General features: G+C 42.9%; 1 protein-coding gene across 3 annotated transcripts in view; it reads right to left on the bottom strand.

Moving 5' to 3' along the window:
• IMMP2L (inner mitochondrial membrane peptidase subunit 2) overlaps positions 1-20,263 on the bottom strand; it is a 1,848,527-nt gene that overhangs the window by 810,275 nt on the left and 1,017,989 nt on the right. For all 3 annotated transcript variants that reach the window (XM_073651970.1, XM_073651969.1, XM_073651975.1), the window contains one exon: positions 113-178. In XM_073651970.1, coding sequence (XP_073508071.1) covers positions 113-178 — 66 coding nt within the window. The remainder of the gene's footprint in view (positions 1-112; positions 179-20,263) is intronic.

Genomic DNA, 20,263 nt, shown 5'->3' with positions numbered 1-20,263 from the left:
CTGTATTCTCGTGTTCTTTCGCCCTTTTGGAAGCCCTTACTTAATCACCGCACAGTATGTGTTGCATGCAAGTATAAAGAAAAGCTACATCTATCTTTGCCTTCAAACTTACTTTACAATGTCTCCTTCCAGACCAATCACTCGTTTAATAATCTTCTGTTCTGGATTCTTCGGAGACCTGCAGAAGAAAGAGGATATGATCATGTAATCAATGATTAATGAAGCATTGGGAAATAAATGAAGAAGTGCTCAATAGGGCAGACAGTACAGAAATAGGTTTTTCACTCTTGTGTTGACATTGTATCAATCCAGTTTAGGTTTCTTTGACATGATGCCAGATTATAATGAAGACAAATGTAAGCCTTACTTACCTAAATTATTACACACAGGTGACGTACCGCACGTGGCCACATATCATAATAATATTACGTGCAAGAACAAGTGCATTTTACAAAGTAAAAACACATTTGGTATTCTGTACTGATGTATTGATTTATAAATTATTGACATTCACCTGACCCTGCATGTAATAAATATTTCTAAGAAATATGCATCTGAAAAAAGAACATTGATTTGCTAACAGCATACTCAAAAGGTAAGAAGCAAATGTAAAGCTCACAGCGTGATGACTGAATTATAATATCGCCATATATAAATTCATTTTATAAATGCGTTGCACCATTAAAAAAAAAAAAAGTTTAATGGTTTTGAAAAACCTTGGACCCTTGGTGTTTTGAGTTTTAAAAATACAAAAAACAAAAACTGTTCTTCATTCTTCACACCTTCCCTAGGTCCAGCGCTGACTTTCCGATGAGGCCCCAGTGTCTGTTATTGCCTGCAGTGCTGATGTCATGTCAACAGCGCTGCAGTCAATGACTGAGTTCAGCAGCTTCTTCCCGAGTTGATGGCACAAGTTGCTCAAAGCCACTGAGCTCGCTGATTCACTGTAGGACTATCGACATGATATCAACTCTACAGACCATGACACCGGAATCAGCACCAAACCCGGGGATGGCGAGTACAGCCCAGTTAGAATTTTTAAAACAAACTGCAGCTGGGGGTAGGTGGTTTTCTTAAGCTGGAAAATCCCTTTAACTGAATAAGCATTTTTTAAAAATAAAATTATACAACTGTAATATATTTTGGTATAAATTTTGCACAATATCAGCTTACTGTCAGTACTAGACATCAATCATTGTTTCCATTTAAAGCCAGAAAGCCTATGATGATCATATTTGCTATATCGAACTCATTTAAAAAAGATTAAACTTAGACTTTGAGGGCATGAAGATTAGTTTCTTCAACATGGCTTTCTCCTGGCATGCAAGAAACACATTTAATTTATCTTATTTTATAAAACTAAATTTAAACAACAGAATTAAAGGAATTCCCAAATAAACACCACTAATGACCTAACCATAGGAGAGTTCATAAATGTTTGATCACTCGGGGTCCATCTGATCTATTTTGATAACACCAAATTGCTCCTAGGAGCAAATAGATCCCAAAATAAGGGATGTTAAAACATGACTTTTATTTAACTATATTTAAAAGTGGTCAAAAAAATAAAGATTAAAATTGTTGCTGCAGAGATCCTATGTATTATTGTTTCAGACTTCAAAAAGTGTAGCCCGAGCCCCCTGAGGAAGCCTGTAAGGCCATGGCCCCACTACCAGTATTTGGTCAGTATTTGTTCTCAGGAGTGTGAGCCAAAACCAGGTGAGGAACAATCTGAGAAAAGGTATAATAGAAACAAGCCACCAATTCTGCATTTATCACCCACTTCTGGTTCTGGCTCCCACTCCTGAGAAAAAATATAGACCGAATACTTACCAAATACTGATAGTGGGGCCGTGGACTAAAGGAGAAACTTTTTGGGGTGGCTATATATGTTTTTTAGAATGCAGTAGAAATCCTATTAGTTAGCAACAATATGGACACCTAATTAGTAAAATGTGAGCACAGACTGCAGCTGTGATAGTTAGATGTGGATGCACAGTAAGATTTGTTGCTCTGAAATCTGACACTTTTTGAGGTCTGAAACAATAATACATAGGATCTCTTCAGCAACAATTTTAGTCTTTATTTTTTGACCACTTTTAAATATAGTTAAATAAAAGTCATGTTTTAACTAGTGTTGAGCCACCCCCGTAGTGTTCGGGTTCGGTTCGGTTCGTCGAACACCGGGATGTTCGAGGAACTGTTCGTCGAACTGTTCGTCGAACACCTTAGAACACCGTCGAACACCGTTAAAACCAATGGCAGGCAAACAAAAACACATAGAAACACATAGAAAACACCTGCAAAGGTGTCCAAAAGCTGACAAACTGCTCAGAAGACACTCTCTTTAAAAAAGCCGGCCGGCAAATTCAGCAGCGGCATACACCGGTACCCGACAATTTAGACAAGAAGGAATAGAGCATCACACATAGATTAGATAGATAGAAACATGTCAGTCACACATATAAGAAGCACAGTGACAGTGTTGGTTACTACACTTGTCATTTAGTGTAAAGGATTTATTTAAAAAAATATTAGTGTTTTCATGCACCGTCTCTTTAAAAAAGCCGGCCGGCAATTCAGCATCTGTACCCGACAATTTAGAACAGAAAGAATAGAGCTTCACACATAGATTAGATAGATAGAAACATGTCAGTCACATATATAATAAGTACAGTGATAGTGTTGCTTACTGTACTTGTCATTTAGTGTAAAGGATTTATTTAAAAAAATAATAGTGTTTTCATGCACTGTCTCTTTAAAAAAGCCGGCCGGCAATTCAGCAGCGGTACCCGACAATTTAGAACAGAAAGATAGAGCATCACACATAGATTAGATAGATAGAAACATGTCAGTCACATATATATGAAGTACAGTGATAGTGTTGGTTACTGTACTTGTCATTTAGTATTAAAATAAAGGATTTATTATTAAAAAAATTGGCGTGGGGTTCCCCTTAATTTTAGGCTCTAGCGGAGGTTAAGCAGACGGCTGGGGCAGATGTTTGAAGCCTGGGAAGGGGGTAATACCCACGGAGCTTCCCAGGCTACTAATATCAGCCCCCAGCTGAATACATAGCCTTTACTAGCTATTAAAATGGGGGACCCCCCCAAAAAAATGACGTGGAGTCCCCCCTAATTTAATAGCTAGCAAAGGCTAGGCAGACAGCTGGGGGCTGATATTAATAGCCCAGGAAGGGAGCCATGAATATTGGCCCCCTCCCAGGCTAGAAACACCAGCCGTCAGCCGCCCCAGAAATGGCGCATTCATAGGATGCGCAAATTCTGGCACTTAGCCTCGCTCTTCCACGCTGCCCTGGTGCGGTGGCAGGGGGTAATAGGGTTGGGGTTGATGTCAGCTTATAATGCCAGCTGACATCAAGCCCAGGTTAGTAATGGAGAGGCGTCTATAAGACACCCCCATTACTAACCCCATAGTCAAAGTTAAAAAAAACACAAACACCCAGAATAAAGTCCTTTAATTGAAATAAAGACACAATCCTTTATTGTTCTAAATTAAACCATACTTACCATCACGCCCATTCCAGCTGAAGCCAACGATCTCCTGCAATAAAAGAAAAATAATAAAGCAACCTCATCCTTACCTTTCCATGGTTCCCACGACAGCTTCAGCTCTGCTACATCGAGATGACAGGCTGGACCGCAGCAGAATGCTGCCATCCAGCCTGTCATCCCGCAGACACTGAGAAGCGCAGGCTTGCTTGCGCTGCTCAGCGTCTCTCTGTGACGACATCCAGATGAGTCGAGTTCATGTTCAATGAACTTGGCTCACCTCATGCACGTCACTGACAGCGTGGGAAAATTCTCACGCTGAAGCGCTGATTGCAGGAGAATTTTCCCACGCTGTCAGTGACGTGCAGGAGGTGAGCTGAGTTCATTGGACATGAGCTCACCTCATGCACATCACTGACAGCGTGGGAGAATTCTCCTGCACTCAGCACTTCAGCGTGAGAATTTTCCCACGCTGTCAGTGACGTGCATGAGGTGAGCCGAGTTCATTGGACATGACCTCGGCTCATCTGGATGCCGTCACAGCGAGACAGTGAGGAGCGCAAGCTTGCCTGCGCTTCTCAGTGTCTGCGGGATGACAGACTGGATGGCAGCGTTCTGCTGCGGTCCAGCCAGTCATCTCGATGTAGCAGAGCTGAAGCTGTCGTGGGAACCATGGAAAGGTAAGGATGAGGTTGGTTTATTATTTTTCTTTTATTGCAGGAGATCGTTGGCTTCAGCTGGAATGGGTGTGATGGTAAGTATGGTTTAATTTAGAACAATAAAGAATTGTGTCTTTATTTCAATTAAAGGACTTTATTCTGGGTGTTGTGTTTTTTTTAAATACTTTACTAGAAATTCATGGCGGTCATGTCTAATACTGGCGTGACCCCATGAATTTTGGGCTTGGGGCCAGCTGATAATACCAAGCTGGCCCTAACCCCTTTATTACCCAGTGAGCCACCGCACCAGGGCCCTGGATGAGTTGGGTACAGCGCCAGAAGATGGCGCTTCTATGAACGCGCCATTTTCCAGGGTGGCTGCGGACTGCAATGTGTAGCGGGGGGGGGCCCAGAAAGCTTGGGCCTCCCTGCGCTGCAGAATCCAGCCCCCAGCTGCCTAGTTGTACCTGGCTGGACACAAAAATAGGGCGAAGCCCCACGTACTTTTTTTTTTAATTATTTCATGAAATTCATGAAATAATTAAGAAAAAAAGGCCTTCCCTATATTGTTGTGTCCGGCCAGGTACAAATAGGCAGCTGGTGGTTGGGGGCAGCCCGTTCCTGCCTGCTGTACCTGGCTGGACACAAATATAGTGCGAAGCCCCACTTCAATTTTTTTTAATTATTTCATGAAATTCATGAAATAATTAAGAAAAAAAGGGCTTCCCTATATTGTTGTGTCCGGCCAGGTACAAATATGCAGCTGGTGGATGGGGGCAGCCCGTTCCTGCCTGCTGTACCTGGCTGGACACAAATATAGTGCGAAGCCCCACTTCATTTTTTTTTAATTATTTCATGAAATTCATGAAATAATTAAGAAAAAAAGGGCTTCCCTATATTGTTGTGTCCGGCCAGGTACAAATAGGCAGCTGGTGGATGGGGGCAGCCCGTTCCTGCCTGCTGTACCTGGCTGGACACAAATATAGTGCGAAGCCCCACTTCAATTTTTTTAAATTATTTCAGGAAATTCATGAAATAATTTAAAAAAAATTGACGTGGGGCTTCGCACTATATTTGTGTCCAGCCAGGTACAGCAGGCAGGAACGGGCTGCCCCCAACCACCAGCTGCCTATTTGTACCTGGCCGGACACAACAATATAGGGAAGCCCTTTTTTTCTTAATTATTTCATAAAATAATTTAAAGAAAATTGACGTGGGGCTTCGCCCTGTTTTTGTGTCCAGCCAGGTACAACTAGGCAGCTGGGGGCTGGAATCCGCAGCGCAGGGAGGCCCAAGCTTTCTGGGCCACCCCCGCTGCAAATTGCAGTCTGCAGCCACCCCGGAAAATGGCGCGTTCATAGAAGCGCCATCTTCTGGCGCTGTACCCAACTCATCCAGGGCCCTGATGCGGTGGCTCACTGGGTAATAAAGGGGTTAGGGCCAGCTTGGCATTATCAGCTGGCCCTAAGCCCGAAATTCATGGGGTCACGCCAATATTAGACATGACCACCATGAATTTCTAGTAAAGTATTTAAAAAAAACACAACACCCAGAAAAAAGTCCTTTAATTGAAATAAACACACAATTCTTTATTGTTCTAAATTAAACCATACTTACCATCACGCCCATTCCAGCTGAAGCCAACGATCTCCTGAAATAAAAGAAAAATAATAAAGCAACATCATCCTTACCTTTCCATGGTTCCCATGACAGCTTCAGCTCTGCTACATCGAGATGACAGGCTGGACCGCAGCAGAACGCTGCCATCCAGCCTGTCATCCCGCAGACACTGAGAAGCGCAGGCTTGCTTGCGCTCCACAGTGTCTCTCTGTGAGGGCATCCAGATGAGCCGAGTTAATGTCCAATGAACTCGGCTCACCTCATGCACGTCACTGACAGCGTGGGAAAATTCTCCTGCACTCAGCGCTTCAGCGTGGGAGAATTCTCACACTGAAGCGCTGAGTGCAGGAGAATTCTCCCACGCTGTCAGTGACGTGCAGGAGGTGAGCTGAGTTCATTGGACATGAGCTCACCTTATGCACGTCACTGACAGCGTGGGAAAATTCTCCTGCACTCAGCGCTTCAGCGGGAGAATTCTCACGCTGAAGCGCTGAGTGCAGGAGAATTCTCCCACGCTGTCAGTGACGTGCAGGAGGTGAGCTGAGTTCATTGGACATGAGCTCACCTTATGCACGTCACTGACAGCGTGGGAGAATTCTCCTGCACTCACCGCTTCAGCTTGAGAATTTTCCCACGCTGTCAGTGACGTGCATGAGGTGAGCCGAGTTCATTGGACATGAACTCGGCTCATCTGGATGTCGTCACAGAGAGACGCTGAGCAGCGCAAGCAAGCCTGCGCTTCTCAGTGTCTGCGGGATGAGAGGCTGGATGGCAGCGTTCTGCTGCGGTCCAGCCTGTCATCTCGATGTAGCAGAGCTGAAGCTGTCGTGGGAACCATGGAAAGGTAAGGATGAGGTTGCTTTATTATTTTTCTTTTATTGCAGGAGATCGTTGGCTTCAGCTGGAATGGGCGTGACGGTAAGTATGGTTTAATTTAGAACAATAAAGGATTGTGTCTTTATTTCAATTAAAGGACTTTATTCTGGGTGTTTGTGTTTTTTTTAACTTTGACTATGGGGTTAGTAATGGGGGTGTCTTATAGACGCCTCTCCATTACTAACCTGGGCTTGATGTCAGCTGGCATTATAAGCTGACATCAACCCCAACCCTATTACCCCCTGCCACCGCACCAGGGCAGCGTGGAAGAGCGAGGCTAAGTGCCAGAATTGGCGCATCCTATGAATGCGCCATTTCTGGGGCGGCTGACGGCTGGTGTTTCTAGCCTGGGAGGGGGCCAATATTCATGGCTCCCTTCCTGGGCTATTAATATCAGCCCCCAGCTGTCTGCCTAGCCTTTGCTAGCTATTAAATTAGGGGGGACCCCACGTCATTTTTTTTGGGGGGTCCCCCATTTTAATAGCTAGTAAAGGCTATGTATTCAGCTGGGGGCTGATATTAGTAGCCTGGGAAGCTCCGTGTGTATTACCCCCTTCCCAGGCTTCAAACATCTGCCCCAGCCGTCTGCTTAACCTCCGCTAGAGCCTAAAATTAAGGGGAACCCCACGCCAATTTTTTTAATAATAAATCCTTTATTTTAATACTAAATGACAAGTACAGTAACCAACACTATCACTGTACTTCATATATATGTGACTGACATGTTTCTATCTATCTAATCTATGTGTGAAGCTCTATTCTGTCTGTTATAAATTGTCGGGTACCGCTGCTGAATTGCCGGCCGGCTTTTTTAAAGAGACGGTGCATGAAAACACTATTATTTTTTTTGATAAATCCTTTACGCTAAATGACAAGTACAGTAAGCAACACTGTCACTGTACTTCATATATATGTGGCTGACATGTTTCTATCTATCTAATCTATGTATGATGCTCTATTCTGTCTGTTATAAATTGTCGGGTACCGCTGCTGAATTGCCGGCCGGCTTTTTTAAAGAGACAGTGCATGAAAACACTATTATTTTTTTAAATAAATCCTTTACACTAAATGACAAGTACAGTAATCAACACTGTCACTGCACTTCTTATATATGTGACTGACATGTTTCTATCTATCTAATCTATGTGTGATTCTCTATTCCTTCTATTCTAAATTGTCGGGTACAGATGCTGAATTGCCGGCCGGCTTTTTTAAAGAGACGGTGCATGAAAACACTATTATTTTTTTTGATAAATCCTTTACGCTAAATGACAAGTACAGTAAGCAGCACTTTCACTGTACTTCGTATATATGTGGCTGACATGTTTATATCTATCTAATCTATGTGTGATGCTCTATTCTTTCGGTTCTAAATTGTCGGGTACAGGTGTATGCCGCTGATGAATTGCCGGCTTTTCATGTTTCACTGTTGGCACTGTTCCCATCGATTTGGGCAATCACTGTAATGCCACAACCACCATGGCTGTGGCATTACAGTGAGTGGCAGACAATCCCTGCATGATTGGTGCTCTAAATAGCGCCAGACATGCAGGACACGCTTTTGGTGCACGAACAGTTATCGAACATAACCTCGAACAGCCGAATTTTTTGCAAATCGTTCGGGTTCGTCGAACAACTCGAACACCGCCCAAAACAGCTCGAATTTGAGATTGGCGAACAGTTCAAGTCGAACACCGCTCATCTCTAGTTTTAACATCCCTTATTTTGAGATTTATTTGCTCCTAGGAGCAATTTAGTGTTGTGAACATTTTCATCCCTAAAGGGATGTATGCACTTTTTTGTTGCCATCTGATCTGTTTGAACCTGAGAAAAGTGGTGTCCAAAAATCTAGTGTGAATGGAGTGGTAGTGAGCATGTGTAATCTCTGCTCCATTCACGGTTGAATGGGAGAGTGGTGATAGTACTTGCTCAAGATTGTGCCATTCACAGAGGACATTAAGACTCATCAGCCGGACTCCCAGCAATCATGTATTTATCACCTATACTATTAACATATAGTTACATAGTTACATAGTTTATAAGGCCGAAAAAAGACAAGCGTCCATCCAGTTCAGCCTATTTCTTGTGCACTGCAGCTATTCCGCTATTCCTATACCATGCGGTATAGGCCAATTTACATCATTGAGGAAAAATTCACTTCCCGACTCCAATCTGGCAGTCAGATTAAATCCCTGGATTAATTAACTAAGCATAAGATGTAATTTTATTGTTCTCAAGAAAGGCGTCCAGGCCTCTCTTGAACTCATTAAGTGAGTTGGACATCACCACTTCCTCTCCCAGAGAGTTCCAGAGTCTCACGGCTCTGACTGTAAAGAATTCCCTTCTATGCTGGTGCAGGAACCTCCTTTCCTCCAGACGCATAGTGTGCCCCCTCGTCTTTGTCACCATCCTTGGTATAAATAGGTCGTGGGAGAGATCTCTGTACTGCCCCCTGATGTATTTATACATGTTTATGAGGTCTCCCCTAAGCCTTCTCTTTTCCAATGTAAATAGGCCTAATTTTGACAACCTCTCTGGGTATTCTAGTCCCTCCATTCCCTTTATTACCTTAGTCGCCCTCCTTTGTACCCTCTCTAGCTCCAATATGTCTTTCCTGAGCACCGGAGCCCAGAACTGTGCACAATATTCTAAGTGCGGCCTTACCAGCGCTTTATACAGAAGAAGAACAATGTTCTCATCATATGCCCCTATTCCTCTTCTGATGCATGCCATGACTCTATTTGCCTTCGCAGCTGCTGCCTGACACTGGGCACTCCAATTTAATTTGCTATTAACCAAGACGCCCAGGTCCTTCTTCATGTCAGATTTCCCCAACGGTTTCCCATTTAATATGTATGGGTGACTGCTGTTTTTCTTTCCCATGTGCATGACCTTACATTTATCGGCATTGAACCCCATTTGCCATTTTTTGGCCCAACTCCCCAATTTATCTAAATCCTCCTGTAGCTGTGCCCTATCCTCATCTGTATTAACTACTTTACAAAGTTTAGTATCATCTGCAAATATTGCTATTTTACTATGCAACCCTTCCACTAGATCATTAATAAATATATTAAATAATATAGGGCCCAAGACAGACCCTTGAGGCACCCCGCTAGTAACCCTGACACACCCTGATCTTACTCCATTGATAACCACCCTCTGCTTTCTATCACTCAGCCAGCTATTTACCCACTTGCACACATTATCCCCCAGACCAAGCATTCTCATTTTATATACCAAGCATTCTCATTTTATATTCTCATTTTATAAGGATCAAACTGTACAATAAAGATATAAAGGTCCCAGTGGCTCAATTCAGGGTCAACAATTACATTAACTCCGAAGTCAGTTTTTAATTTTTTGATCTTTAGTTTTTTTCTTCCCTTCTTCCAAGACTCAACTTTTTTTTTCTGACGACAAAGTTATATGAGAGCTTGTTTTTATGCTAAATGAGATGTAGGTTTGAATGACATAATTCATTTTAACACTAAATGTAATGGAAAATTATAAAAAAAAAGTGCAGTGAAATTGTAAAAAAAATATAAAATTCAGATTTTTTTTGTTTTGTTTTTATGGTGTTCAATGCACAGTAAAAATGACTCTGAAACATGATTCACCAGTATTCCATGATTCTGTGTACTAAATGCACAGCCAATAAAAAGGGGTATCCATGCCCCTTTATGTACAAAGTACGAAAAACTAAAGTGACACTAAAGAAATTAGCTGGAACACAGATTAATATAAGTGCAATGAGTAGGTGCACATTCACACTGTGGCCATTGTAGGGATTCACTCTCTCAGGTAGGCATAAGGTAGCATTGCGGTTTGGGCCAAACAGTTGCAGTTTTATAGCTTTCATAAAACTCTAAGGGTTTCAAAACCAAATACAGCCTCTTATGGGCACAAAGGTGTAACAGCAAATAAACAGTTCATTCAGCAGGCAGATATATGTCAGTGTGGGCTCTCCCGAGCAGATTACAGTCATTTCTCCCTGAGAAAACTTCATGCACAGAAGAAACACAATCCCACCAGTATCGGTATTCCCTTCAACCTGATCTTCACAGCTTCCAGCGCCAAACAGAAGTGTTTAACTCTGTGCACAGTTCACATTGAATAGGCTGCAGCTTCCATACGGTTCACTGTAGTTCCAACACACAGACTGCTCAAGCTTTGCTAGCTGTGCCATGCAGTCTCCATTGAGAGAGAGACCCTGGCATTTCTCTCTTCCAACAATAGCTCACATTTTGGCTGGTCACTCACCAGCAGCACACTCAACTCTGCTCAACATCCAACAGATTGACACCTAGTGACCACAGTCCCTGGTACTTAGTCAAAGCTAGTCAGGTGCATCTAATCAAGACCTGCAGTGCTAGAATTTAACCCAGTCCTACCTGGCTTTGCAACATATCCCCCCCACACTTTTCCCAAGGCCGGGCACCATCTGCCAACACACAGAGCCCACAAGGCATTAAATTGACCCGAGAGGGAGACTCATGCCTAGCCAATTGTGGAAAACTATTAGCGTCTGGCTCCTGAGGAACACCATTTACATATTTCACACAGGGTTCTGCCACCTACAGATTACGCACATAGGCTCTGCTGTCTGCACATATTCGCGCAAGCTCTGCTGCCTGCACATTATTCGCATAGGCTCTGCTGCCTGAACATTATGTAACACTGGCTCTGCTGCCTGCACATTACTCACAAAGGCTCTGCTATATGCATATTACAAAGACACTCACTGCCTACAACATGCAATCAGTCTAGTACTACAGGCAAACTAACAACACTTGAACCAGCACTATACGGCTCTGCAGACACAGTTTCACGCACAGCTCTTCTAGACATGCACTGACTCTGGTCTGTGCTCAGTACACTGCATCCTCCTCTCTAGCTAGTACAGTGAAAGGAAAATTTCAACAGATAACAACAGCATGCAACAAGTCCTTGACAACTCCTACTTTGAGGGGCACGGAACCACAGTTTATGCATATGTCAACCTGGCCATGGGATAGTTCTTAGTATTTCCATGAATACACCTTACCCCCACCCACTTCCCAGGGACTAGCACATGTGGAAGTATGGCCCTTATCAGGGTCACCAAACTCCCTGAGTCCCGAAGGCCATCACTTGGAAACCATACGCCACTGCCTGGCATGCCTAAGGCCCCTCGTCAGGATGAGACACAGCACTCCAGAAAAAGGAGCCAAAATAGGAGTTGCGCCAGAGAATGCTGCAGTCCATTGATTCTCGGACTTGATCAGTTCCGCCATCTCTCTGTACTGCGGTACTATGTGAACCTCACTCCCGACATTGCGGACCCAGTTCTCCTCCGCACAATTCCACTACAGAGATGGCTCCCAGGTCTAAGTGCTCCCACGAGCCGCACCAGCGATGCCATGATACTGCAACAATGTCACCTTCTGGAAGAACAGCTCCTCCATGCTTTCAGACTGTGTTAGCAATGCTGTAGATGCCTTTACCCCGCACATTCAATCTTTACACTTCAATCACCTGTGCTCTTTGGAACTTCTGCCCCGCATCCAAAACAACAATTATAGGGATTCACTTTCTCAGGTAGGCATTAGGTAGCATTCACACAGGCAATGTGGTTTGGTGCAAACAGGTGCAGTTTTATTACATTCATAAAACTGGAAGGGATTCAAAACCAAAAACAGCCTCTTCTGGGCACCAAGGTATAACAACAAATAGTTAATTCAGCAGGCACATATATGTCAGTGCAGGCTCAACCTGAACAGATTTAAGTCCTTTCTCCTGGAGCAAACTTCATACACAGAAGAGGCACAATCCCAACAGTCTTTGTATCATCTTCAGCCTCATCTACAGCAGCTTCCTGCGCCAAACAGAGGTGTTCAACTCCAAGCACAGTTCACACTGAAAAGGCTGCAGCTTCCATATGGTTCTCTGCTGCCCCAACACACAGACTGCACAGCTTTCCTAGCTGACCCCAGCTATAGCTCACATTTTGGCTGGTCACTCACCAGCAGTACACTCGACTTTGCACAACACCTAGTGACCGCAGGCACTGGTTCTCAGTTAAAGCAAGCCAGGTGAATCTAATCAAGACCTGCGGTGCTAGGTTTTAACCCAGTCCTACCTGGCTTTGCTACATCATTAATAAACATAACCAAGGATGGGTTTAGCTTTTTGTACTTTGTACATACAGGGGCTTTTCTCACCCTTTTTGGTCTGTGCATTTAGTTTATATAGCTTTCCATGGGCATGTGTTTAAACAGTCAGGACTGGATACTGCTCTGCCCACATATATTGACTTGTGGCACAGAGAGATTTTACATTAGACATAAAACCATTCAGAGAGGGTACACCATGTCAGCTTTTTATCTAAACAGTGTCAACTAAGTAACTTATGTTATTTACATGTACTCTTACTACTTATTTACTATGTGGTATTTGCTAATTTTGTTGTTATCCTAGGTTATGTTTGTGAATGGCCACAACATGAATGTACACCTACACATTGCACTTATACCAACACGTGTTCCAGCTCATTTCTTTGGTGTTGCTGTCACGGGTGTGTCAGGGTTGACATACAGTCATACGGTGTCCGGCTGTAGAAGGTTGTGGCGTTTGTCCTTACAAACATTTCCCTGATTCTTTTATTATACTTTTCTCTTAAGGACCCAGCGGTGATCCTCATCTTGCTTGGAGATTATACCTTTCCCTTTAGGACCCTGAGTTATCCTCACCTTTCTGCTGTTAATCAGCACTTCTTTTCTGTGTCCTTAAATACACTCAGAACCTCAGAGAGTTTGCTGGTGATAGCATGTTTTACTGTACCTATTCAGGCCTGGGATTCTAATAGTCGACTAGAATTAATTTGGAGTTTCTTTGTGGATATTTGCTGTGCTTTCTCCTGTGTCATCTTGGAGCTGAGTGTATTGCCCTATATGTTTTCCCTGTGTGTTCTTTAGTTTTTAGTGGGCTGACTTAGTGCTCACCCCTCCCGCTCCCTTCCTAGGGCCTAGCCTTAGGGTCTGCTAGGGCTAGGTATCCTGCTCGGTGATAGATGCAGAACCTATTTAGGGTCGATAGGGGAGTTAGGGTTTGTCAATAGTTTTGTTTAGGGGTCTCCACTCTCTCCTTGTCTAGTTTTAGGGCTCCCTTCCTTCTTCCCATTATTATACTCTGGGTTCTCCCCATTCCTAGTGTGACAGTTGCCCTATATAGTATACAATGAAAATATCAGACTCCTATAGAGCCTATGGCTACGACTAAACTTCAGAGAAATACAAAGATGGCAGTGATGCAGGCCTTCAGAATGCCCCCAGCTGCGATGGTAACCCATCAGTTCCCTTTTCATGTTGCAAGGGCCTGATGGGAGCCAATGCGTGTGTTCCATTAAAGCGCTGTTTTCAGAGATTGAAAGTGATGTTTAAAAGTGCTGCCTTAATACATGTGTAGAGCAAGCTAAGCTAATATGCCTGCAATCCCTGCAATAATGTACATGATTTTGCATTAGAAAGTTAAAATAGCTTTCTTACACCATTTTTTTCCAGGTATGTATATATGGGGGAGGAGGAGGGTAACAGGCATAAGTATTGTTTGAGTGACAAAAAAATATTAATTCCTTGAAATGAATCTACAATTCAATAATAGATAAACGTCTGCCAGAAACAATGGCCAGTATATTTTTCATGATCTACATGCTTAGCAAGGTTGAATCATATAATATTGTGCAATTGTTTTTTTTAACCATACAGTGTTTCCACTGAAAATACTCATTTATGCTATTTTTGAAATTTCTTTATATCTTTAAAATTAACCACAAACATGGAGCTAGACTAAAATTTCGAGATTTCTTTAACACTTTAGTTGCTCAAGTTAATCTTTTTTGGCATATAATGGTACAAATACACAATCCATCCAGTGCATTTAATGTTTGTTAAAATGAACCTGTCAGCAGGTTCCTAGACCCAAAACCAACATCAAAGTCCCTGTAATGCTGATTACATCCATACTTTTGTTTTATAAGTCGATGTCTCCATTTATAGAAATATTTCTACAAATTGTCGTGCAAATGAGCCACAAGTTTGACACTTACAACTTTGCAGGCGCTTTCCCTCCTTCCTCACCCACCACCAGCCTCCTGTCACTGAATGACATCTTCTCTATAACTTGCTCTTCTACCCGAGATTTTGCACAAGCGCCATCATTCTTGGGGGCGGCACATGTGTAGCAAGGTCCTGAGGACTGGACTGTCAATCTGTGCATGGTCACTAAGAGAAGAGCGACCTTTCATTCAGTGATAGGAGGCCGGTGCCGGGCGGAGAAAGAGAAAGAGGTCAGAGAGCACAATAAGTGCAGGGACAAGTCCAATTAACTTACAGCTCATTTGCATAAAAAATTGCAGATTGCTTTCTATAAAATGGAGACACAGACATATGAAACAAAGGTAAGAATGTAATCAACATCTTTAGTAGATGGCATTAATTTGGGGTCAAAACCTGCTTACAAGTTCCCTTTAAGGAAAAATGTTTTGCTATTTACATCTGCCCAGAATGATCTGATATCCATAGGGAGATTGAAGGAGGGGGACATGTTTTCATGCAGAGAAAGTCTAAGCTACATGTCTGGAATAATAGGAAAAAAGCAATCATATGTAGACAGACAGGTACACAGCTTCATGGGTTTGTATTAAAATAGAACCTTCCTATTTCATTTCATCAGAGGAGTCACATTTTAATCTTCCAGACTCACAAATGATGCTGAATTGATTTATTATATTGCTGCATTTGGTTTATAAGGACACAGACTACATTTCCATGACATTAATGCTTGAGTTTCGAGGCTAGGGCTACTTGGAGACATTTTGTAGTTCTACTGATTGAATTTAACTATTTGGCTACAACCACAATCCGAAGGAGTTCATCTTGAAAAGATAATTTTTCTTATATAATTTTCAACCCTTTACTATCCACAAGGCACATTTAAAGCTTCCTTAGAATTAATAGTAAATTATCTCTAAGGCCAGGACTACCAAAAATCTGTAGGATTTGTCAGCAACTTTTGCAACCTACTGTCATGCAATTATTTTAGAAGTGTGGTTTCACTGTGAAAACAATACAAAATTGCAGTCATGTTTTCAGCACACAAAACTTACATCATGGTCTATGTTAGCAAGTTATGTGTGAGTTATGACCAAAAAATAAATAAGCAAAGTCGTATTACTTGTGACTTGACATGGTATCCTGTCACAATGAAACCACCACATTAACAATCAATAGATGCAATATCCCTGACCTTAAAAGTGTTTGTCTGGGACTTTTACATTAATTACCTATTTTTAAAATAGGTCATCAATATCTGATCCCAGTGATCAGATTGAAGACCTATCCTAAGGATAGGTAATTAATATAAAAGTCACAGACATCTGCCACCCCTGCCGATCAGATGTTCCCGATGCAGGTGGTGGCCAGATGTGCGCAGTTGTGGAGCTGCACAGCACAGTTCAGCCAGCTGCATAATGGCCACTGTAAAGTACTGTACTTCTGCCCCCTATTAATTCAAATAGGTGACAGATGTGCAGTATACGTCTGCGGACACTATTCTGTTGACGGAGCTGTGCTGCTCTGCAACTCAACACAACCGTGCACCACCAGAATCAGGAACAGCTGATCACCAGGAACAGCTGATCACCAGGGGTAGCAGGTATAATACCCCCACCGATCAGATACTGATGACCTAATTAATATAACGACTAATTAATATAAAAGTCCAGGACAAACCTTTTAAACAAATCCTATAGGTAACAATTATATAGAATCATAGGATACTTTTCTTAAACACTGTAAATATGAAATTAATTTTAAGACAAAAAGCCCACAAGTTGTCCCATATTCTGTATTATTGTTTTTAAATCCATTCATGAGCATTATCTTTTGATTAGCATGTATACTATGTAAGCTAATTACTGACCTCAGTGCTAATTCACACCCACTCAGCAATAATAGTAATGACCTTCAATGAGCATCAGCTTAAATCAAAGTGGGGCATATTCAATCACTGAATGGTCACTTTTTTGCCAATAATAATATAATAGTACATTTAAACCTTTGATTTATCAAAGTCGCTCTTGGGAAACCTTTCATTTATAAATTATGCTTTTTTTCAAAGACCTTAATGCAGGATTAGGTAAAGTAATTTAATTAAAGTGTTAAATTAAAGATATTGGAATGAAGCTTTCACTCATTTAAATGAACAGAGTTTAGAAGCAAATTTCAAAGTAATGCTCTATACGTGGAAACTTTTCAATTGATCATGTTATAAATTACTTCCTTTGTCTTTTTATGAAGTGTAGATATCAGACTTGGTATTGGCAAAGTGTATGAGCTTGTAAATATACAATGTTTTATTAGAACGACTATTACTGCTTATTCCTAATTACTATATTGTCAAAGAGTGACCTATAAACTACTTTTAGAGCATTCAAATTATATAATATAAATGCAGAATTTTCACATTACAAACCTAGTGTTATACAACTTACATAATAAAATAAAATTTATCAGTAATTTAATAGCCAAGATTGTTGAAATATTGAAAAAGTATGCAACTAAAGTCAAATTGGATTTTAAAAATGAAGAGTCACAAATGACCGGAAACAGCCACAGCACCATTTGGGGAATGCCATTGTGGCGGAGAAAAACAGAAAAGCCCATAGCCCCTTCATTTTAGACATATTAGGGATCTCAATGGTCTCAGTTACACAGATTTTAACATTAAAAAAACAAGTAAACAAAATGTAAAAGGTAAAACATACATATAGTTAGAATTTATGACTAGATCATGTAATGGCAAAACCTATTTTGTAAAAAATACCATACTAAACAGGAGTATAAGTGCATGCTGAACAAATGATTTTACACTAATATTTTTGCCATTGTTGTGGGATTAGACCTTTTTTTACTCAAAGACTGTATGGAAGTAGATTATGACTTTGGAAATGATATTGTAACTTCACTGTTTTCATAGTAAAAAAAATTATTGGTGACACTTGCATTTAAGATGTGTGAATCTTAGTACTAACAACCAACACAAAATCGTATTTTGCGTTGGTTGATAGTAGGCCATTGTTTACATTTTAACACATACCTTTAATTTATCACTAATTCAAATAAACTATCCTTGGAGTAGAGAAAAGAAAAAGGGTTGCTTTAAAAAGTAGAGATTATTCTGAACAGAAAAGCTGTATTCATGTATGAAACACAGCCATGAACTAACGTTATATGAGTGACACATGAAAAAATATACAATTTCAAATGTAAAAACAGCAGCAGAAGTTGAATTGGTAGGGTATTGTTTACTAGTGTTGAGCCACCCCCGTAGTGTTCGAGTTCGGTTCGGTTCGTCGAACACCCGTGTGTTCGCCGAACTGTTCGTCGAACTGTTCGTCGAACACCTTCGAACACCGTTAAAACCAATGGCAGGCAAACAAAAACACATAGAAACACATAGAAAACACCTTAAAAGGTGTCCAAAAGCTGACAAACTGCTCAGAAGACACAACTAACACATGGAAAAGTGACAAGTACATATAGTCATGCGAAAAGAAAAGAGGTGGAGGAGTAAAAGGAGGGGGAGACACAGATATAGGCATGTCATGCCCTTCTAAAATCCAAAAAGTGAGAAGCCGAGACGGCCAGTCCGCTCCTGCCCGTGCCACCTCCGTGTCGCCGGGTTTGTGCCAGAGCCGCGGTGAACCCTGACGGCCAGCCCCCCTCTCCCAATACTGGTGCCTGTCCGCTGGTGGGTCGAGAGAGCCCCCCTGTGGTGGAGGCAGCTCTAAGCTTTTTAATTTAAATTGTCCCTCTAATTTGAATGAATACACTTTAAATCCATTTACAAGGATCTATTGGAGGGCAAGTCTCATGCCAGCAGCCGCGTAATTCCAGCTCCAGTAGCGTCCACTAAAGCTGCTGCAGTTAAAAAGCTTTTATAAGGATCGAGCTCGGCTGTCCACCGCAAGACATCCTAGTGCCAGTCCCAGCCCCTATGCCTTGGGGTGCCTCCTGATGCTCTTCACTAAGTATCCCGTGGTCCCGAAGCATTTCCTTTGAAAAAATTAAGTGTCCAAACTACAGGTGGTGTAGCTTGCTTAACAGCCGGGATAATCCGCTGACTAGCAGACACTGCTACTAGGCACAAAGTATTTCCTGGGCTAGATGCAGTTAAAAATTTGTAAGTAGATACTCTCGTTGGATGCTGAGAAAGCATTCCATAGAGTCTCCTGGCACGCCATATATGATTCTCTTAAAAAGCTTGGGGTAGGGGTCTAGGGGACCCTTTTATAGCCAAAATCACGGCCCTGTATCACAATACGTCACCTAGGCTGAAGATAAATGGAACTGTAGCACCGAGGGCTCGGTTGCTACAGACGTATTGCACCTCACCCAGAGGTGTGATATCTCACTCTCAGATAAGGATGGAGTGTGGATCAGGACCCGACACCTGCATGCATTACACCACATTGCCGTGGGGCAGGGCGACCAATATGCCCCTGAGATGGGCACGACAGTCCCTGTCCCTGGCTGGAGTGGGGGGAGGGAACACTGAGGAAGGGGAACCCTGCAGTGCAGGAGCAGGGAGGAAGCAGTTCCTGGGTGCATTGAGAAGGGAGTATAAAAGGTGGGCACCATCTTAGTTCAGTGCAGAGAAGTCTGAGCAGAAGTGGCAGGGAGCAGGGGCTCTGCATGAGCTCTGCTCCGGAGGCGGGCCTAGTAACAGAGGCCCAGGCCTGCAAGAGGGAGAAGGAAGGAAGAGGAGCGGAGAAGGCTCCAGGAACGAGGAATGAAGGGATCCCAGGGGTGCGGACGGGCGAGTCGCCACCGCACGCCCGAATCCACCTGCGTGGAGGGGTCAGGCCAAAGGGGGAGACCGGTCCCCGAACTAGTGGAGGCAGGAAACGACCCTCAGCTAGAAACCGGAGGCTCTGACATTTTATGTGGCGCAGCCCCTTGCTCCACCCGCTAGGAAGGCACCACATAGGGTCAGGGAAACTGGCGCCAAGTTTACCAAGAGGAGGCCCGAGGCAGCCGGACAGAAGTGTTGGTAAGAAAGGCCAGACAAAGGACACACAAAGGGGGTCCTGTGAAGCGCTCCAAAGTTATCTGGGAGTTGTCTGAGCCCCTCACCTGGTGAGCACAGTACGACGTGGGCAGCCGTTACCTGCAGACGTGGTCTGGATAATAAGAACTGTGAGTAAAGGCCCTGAACTGCATCACTGACTCCGTGTCGTTACTGCTGCTGCCCTGCACCATCACCCCCATCCTCCGCATACACTGCCCTGAGGCTATACTCCTCCCGTGGGGAGTTATGCTACGCTCTGCTGCACCCACAACACCAGCCTTAGCGGTCTGCCCTGTAGCGGCGGTTCACTCTGACCGCAATCCACGGGTGGCGTAGTCGGACATTTAAACATCAAAACCACATAAATAGTTCCGCCACTGGTTTGACCGCCCTGAGCCACGGAACCGGATCGCCGCCAAGAAGACTACAACCACCAGCATCCACCAAAAAGGGTCCGGCTCCGGGTGTCCCAAGGCCCAGGGGGTG

This window comes from Phyllobates terribilis, unplaced genomic scaffold (assembly GCF_046119375.1).
Source record: "Phyllobates terribilis strain yellow unplaced genomic scaffold, ASM4611937v1 Scaffold_11__3_contigs__length_659146591, whole genome shotgun sequence".
NCBI classification, from domain to species: Eukaryota; Metazoa; Chordata; class Amphibia; order Anura; family Dendrobatidae; genus Phyllobates; species Phyllobates terribilis.
Note: the sequence above shows the minus strand (reverse complement) of the source record. Positions and strands in the feature narration are given on the sequence as shown.